The 5,395-nt window shown below is 46.3% G+C and overlaps 1 protein-coding gene across 4 annotated transcripts in view; it reads left to right on the top strand.

Moving 5' to 3' along the window:
- Window positions 1-5,395, top strand: part of GABRP (gamma-aminobutyric acid type A receptor pi subunit) — a 29,609-nt gene that overhangs the window by 12,205 nt on the left and 12,009 nt on the right. For all 4 annotated transcript variants that reach the window (XM_017738166.1, XM_008636755.2, XM_017738168.1 and 1 more), the window contains 2 exons: window positions 2,460-2,549; window positions 3,804-3,916. In XM_017738166.1, the coding sequence (XP_017593655.1) occupies window positions 2,494-2,549; window positions 3,804-3,916 (169 nt within the window). In that variant the 5' untranslated portion in view covers window positions 2,460-2,493. The remainder of the gene's footprint in view (window positions 1-2,459; window positions 2,550-3,803; window positions 3,917-5,395) is intronic.

Genomic DNA, 5,395 nt, shown 5'->3' with positions numbered 1-5,395 from the left:
CCCCCCCTCCCCCCCTCCGGCCCCGCGGGCTCCTTTCCTGTCCTGGGCAAGTGCTGCCGAGGCAGGCAGGTGCTCAGCCAGAGTGGAGACAAAATAAAGTGATCCTGTCCATCACTGCTTTTCTCCTGGGAGAGGTCACTGAGTCCCTGCTGCTTTTCCCCTGCAGGGGTGGGCTGGGGCACGTAGCAACTGCTCGACTGCATGGATTGAGTGCTGAACTCCCCCAGCTGTGCCTGCCAGTACAGGGCTGCAAGGGAAACCAGTTCCCTTTGTCAGCGCCTGTTGGAGTAAGTGCCATCAAAGATGACCAAGAGAAGTAATCCCAAATTACCCAGTACACACAGCTTATTTTACATTTATCTGTTACCTGGAAGCTTGGGAGAAAACTTTCCACATGTTGACTGAGGATTTTGTGACCATGTATTTGCTGTAGCCTCTTGGTGCATTGACTATGCCCTTGGTCTGATATAATGTGCAAATAATCAGATGTCTGATGTATTTTCTCTATGTGTTCCTTTATCTTGGTGCTCCTCTGTTCTGTTCACTCAGATGACACACACTCTTCACAAATTCTACTTACTTGAGAATCTTTCTGTAATAATATATTTTATTCTGCATTTCCCACTCTAGCACACCCTGAACTGAGCAGAGCATTCAGTAAAGATCCTCAGTAATCCTCCTCTGCTTTACCTGGCATTGGAAGCAAACTTGGCTCCAGTTGTGCTGGTACTGCCATCACAAGTGCTGCTGTTCTGTATTGCCTGGGCCGTGCTTTCACTGACCAGACACAAATGTCCAAACTAAACAGTGTTGAAGGTTATGTTTTTCTGTTAAAATGAAACCCTTTACTGCACAGAGAGACATAAATACACAATCTTATTATAATTTCTTCCCACTACTGGTAATCTCTGATGAAAGCCCCTGCCCTATAACAGCAGAATTGCCCTTGCATTAACTGGCACACTGAGCAGTGAAGAAATGCTGTGGTTATATTCATCTCTGGGCACTGGTATCACCTTTTTCTTGCCCAGGAGTACTTACAGATTTCCATTTCGCTGCCTCCCAGTCTTTGATATATTTATTATCATTACAGTCATCCTGTGCAAAACATGGGATATTAATGAGGAATGCTCATGAGAGGTTCCTCAGCTGAACATCATGAAGTCTCGTATTTTAACTGAAGTCTAATTTGTAAAATTAACGTCTTCCTGCAAGTCGTTTAAACAACCTGGACCAATCCTCCTCCTTTTCAATCAAAACTGTGGTCTAACATTGATGTGAGGGGGTAAATGATTCTCTCTCTGGTCCTGCATCATCATATTATAGTGAGGAGCACTTGAGAGCATCTAAAAACATCTGTGTACCATTTCAGAGAATGGGCTAGAAGAAAAAAAAGCCTTGTTGGAAATTCACATGTTGGCCCAGTATTAGAGCATATTGTGTGTTTTGAAAAAACCTATCCTTTCTCCAGTGAGATGCCCTGCATTCATAGTACTTGAATGTTCAAGTGTTTTACTGGCTCTGTATGGACAAAGTTGTTATTTCCTGGAGCTCTGCTGTCCATGGCACAGCACCAGGGCTGGGCATCTAGCTGAGGAGGCAGAGTGCCCTCTGGGCTGTGGGGAGCTATTACAGGAAGGATCTAACATAGGCAGAAAATTTGTGATGTTTGGGTTATTATGGTGCAGCCACATTGGAAGCTGAAGCTCTAAATGCCAGATGTGATGAGAGAGGTGCTAGGTCTGAAAAAAACGTGTATGATTGGAGCAGCACTTCCAGCAGGGAGCTGAAGATCAGAGTGGAGCAGAGCACAGCTCAGAGCTGCCACTGTGGCACCCACTCCAAGGCCAGCCCGAGGAGTCTTGGGCCAGCAGCCAAAACTCGGTTCCACTCCAAGAAAAGTCAACGAAACCCCTTTGAAGTGCAGTGACCTCAGCAGTACTGCACGCTGAGGGGCCTGCCAGCATTGCTGTTAATAGCAGGGGTTTACCCCAGGTACAGTCAATGGAGCACAGAGTTACAGCCCTCCTGTGGGGCTGGTTAGGGGAGCCTGGGACTAAAAGATGCTGGAAGTGCCATCTGTGGACAGGATCTCTCTTGGCTTCAGAGTCTGACTGCTCTGGGAACTACCCACGCATTCTCCTATTTAATAAATCCCTTCCCATGGTGTCATTCTCAACATCTGCTAATTGCCATCCCATACTGACAGGAGAGGAGCTAAAGCTTGTCAAGGACTTCAAGACCTGAGTTGTCACCAGGGTCTTCTATGTGGTGTTAAAATAGAACATTGCTGAAAAATGACACTAGCCAGGAAAAAGGGCAGGAGCCACTGCGTATCAGGAATGTTTAACATCACTCCATGATGGTTCTGACTGTGCAGCATTTCTTTTCCCTGTCTCCTTCCCTTAAAATAATTTTTCTTAAACCACAAAACTTCGTCTTTCTTTTCTTCTTCACAGACAAGCAGAGCAAATACAGAAACAATCTCCAGAGATGTTCTGCAGATATTTTTCCTTCTTTTGTCTGTGTCTTTTCCTTCCAACCCAAAGGTAGGTGAAGGGTTTGTTTTATTTTAAAGGGAACTTTTGAATTACATTTCACATAAAAAATGTGGGTCAAAAGGAAACTATGCTTCCAGTTATCCAGCCCATCCTAATGAAGCAGGCTGCAGTCAGGGATGTGGTATAGGAGAGAGCAATCTGCACAGGTCCCTAAACCACAATATATCCATTGACAGTGCAACCCCCGATTTCCTGCTCAGAACCAGCACAGTTTGTAGTTTTTTTACCAGAAATGCCTCCCGCAGGGCTCCCAGCTCTGTTATTACCGTCCTTGGACCTACAAGTCCCAAATTTCTTGAAGTATTTACATATATATTGTGCAAAACCTGATTCTGCTGTAAGGTCCTGTTTCGTCTAAATCCTGCAGCTCCAAGGCCCTATTAACCCAGCTTTGAAGGAAACAGAAGAAAAAACCTGGGTGAGAGCTGTGAGTAACACCATGGCTGCTTCCTGCCCAGAGCAGGGTCCTGAGACTGGGATCAGCAAAGGCTCTGCCTCCCATCTCCTGCCCAAAGCAAGAACAAACTCTTAACCCTTCCCTTGGTTACACTTTCCTTGTGTGAGTGTGTGCCACTCTGCACCATAACACCTTTTACAGTCCAAACCCCTGTCCCTCTCACTGTCTGTGTGAGGGTGCAGAGCTGTCAGCCTCAAATGCAGCTCCTGCCTTCAATGTCCAGCCACAAAACATAAATTCTGACAGCACTGCCCACAGAGCTTTGGGGGTGCCTGTGAACTGCACAATCCTCCACCCTTCCCCTGCAGTATTACTCCTGACAACAGCTGTAGGAGCTGACACTCACATTTGAGGATGAAGCTTATTTAGGGGACTAGAGATTAGAGAGGAGGAGCTGTTGGGCTGTAAGATTTGTCTCAGGTTGTCATAAATGGGAGGAAAAAAGAAATGCATGTTCCTTATACAGACTGTACAAGAAGGGGTGGGGAGAGGAGATTGGGTGTTATTGTAAAGGCTTGTGATCTACAGACCTTGCTTGATTTTCTGTGATATTTTAAGAACCTGTAGCTATCGGCTGAGGCAATTTGCCATTTTCCCACCTCTTGAAGATGCTAATTATTCAGCCAAGACAGCAATGTGAGCAAATGCTTGTGATTTCAATTATCTACTTGGTTTTAATAACTATTTTATGCAGTTTGCTTGTTTGAGAACAAGCTGGAAACAGTTGCAGCTGCACACCAGATGTGCCCAGCCCAACATGTAACAGTTCGTGTTTGTGTCCCCAGGAGGTGCTCCCTGGGCCATGGATCCCTCTTGCACGGCAGGGACACAGCATCGCTCCCCGGATTTGAGAACCTCACCACGGGGTACAACAAATACCTCCGGCCCTACTTTGGTGGTATGTTGGCTCCACACATGGGAGCATTTAAAATCAATCTTTAAGGCTCATGTGGAGGGGAGAGCAGGCTTTAAGCTTGCTCTAGGATACTGCAGTTTCAAAGGTAGTGTTTCTTTTAAATGAGTTGGTGTCCCAGGCTGCCCTCCTTTCTGTTGTCTTGAATAGCTGGTGCACATATGTGTGGGGCTTGGGAACATGTCCAGCTGTGAGGTGAAGAGCAGGGAATTTATAAACTTTAGCATCTCTATGAAAGACCTGACCGAATAACTAAGTTCTGCTCTAACTGTACAAGCTTTTGTTTAGAGCCTGACCCTTGTGAATTTCTGCTTTACTTTTGCTCATGTACAGCTATTACAGCTATTTATGCAGTTAAAGAGGAACAAAGCCATTCTGCTTGCCAGGAACATTGACTTTTGACACATGGTTTCACTTCACACTGAGGCACAAACCTGTTTCAAACCCTGGTGAGACTGGAGAGTCGGGAGCAGGCAGGTATTTAGGAACTTACCTGAGGCTATTGAGCAATTTGGGTGTCAGGTCTCCCACCTTCCAGGTGAGTGCTGTCATCACACAGAGGAAAGGGTTTCTCAGAATGACATTCAGAACCTGAAAAGTATAACTGAAAGTTTAAGTAACAGCAATGACCATTTTTATTTCTATTAATTTTGGTTTTGTGCCCGAACTCATTAATGAAAAATTGATAGAAAAATTTCTCATCAGCTTTCAAAAGGTCTTGGATGTTTCCTATTGTAGACTGACCTGCTGCTACTGGTAGCCCTGAGCTGCTTCCTTTTTCTGACCATGGTAATAAATTTCTGGGACAATACAGAATTTACCATCTTGTTGTGCCGAGACCTGATGCAGGACTAGAAAAGCTCCTCTAAATCCTGTGACACCAGTGAGCAGATGCTTCTTTGTGAGATAACAGAGATCAACTGCATCTGCAGCAAACGTTAACCAAGAAGGGTCAGGACTCTGGTATGACCTCCCCCCGAGGCTGAGTCCTCACAGATGTGTCCCGTAGTCAGTAACTGCAGTGGGCTTCAAGAGTGCGAATAGACAGAGATGTGAACAACAGCTACTTTAAAAAATACACATCTTTTGTAAACGAAATATATTTATGAACAGTTTAAAACAAACAAACAAAGCCAAAACCACCTGGAAAGAGATTTAGAAATTGTGTCCATTCGTGGTTCCTCGCTGTGATTTGGATGATGAAAAGGAGTTTCAGAGGTCCCACGAGGAAAGGCAGCGCTGTGTTGTCACCCAGGCAGAGAGGGCTGTGCTGGAGAGCGCCGAGCCGCGCTCGGAGCCCCGCGTTCTCCCGGCATCGGCAGAGCCCGGCCCGGCGCGGGGTCCCTGCTGTCCCCGTGTCGCTGTTTCCCCGTGTCGCCGTGTCCCTGTGTCCCCCTCTCCCTGTGTCGCTGTGTCGCCGTGTCCCTGTGTCCCCCTCTCCCCGTGTCCCCCTCTCCCCGTGTC

This window comes from Corvus brachyrhynchos, unplaced genomic scaffold, assembly GCF_000691975.1.
Source record: "Corvus brachyrhynchos isolate BGI_N302 unplaced genomic scaffold, ASM69197v1 scaffold616, whole genome shotgun sequence".
NCBI classification, from domain to species: domain Eukaryota; kingdom Metazoa; phylum Chordata; class Aves; order Passeriformes; family Corvidae; genus Corvus; species Corvus brachyrhynchos.
This window is presented reverse-complemented; position numbering and strand designations above follow the sequence as displayed.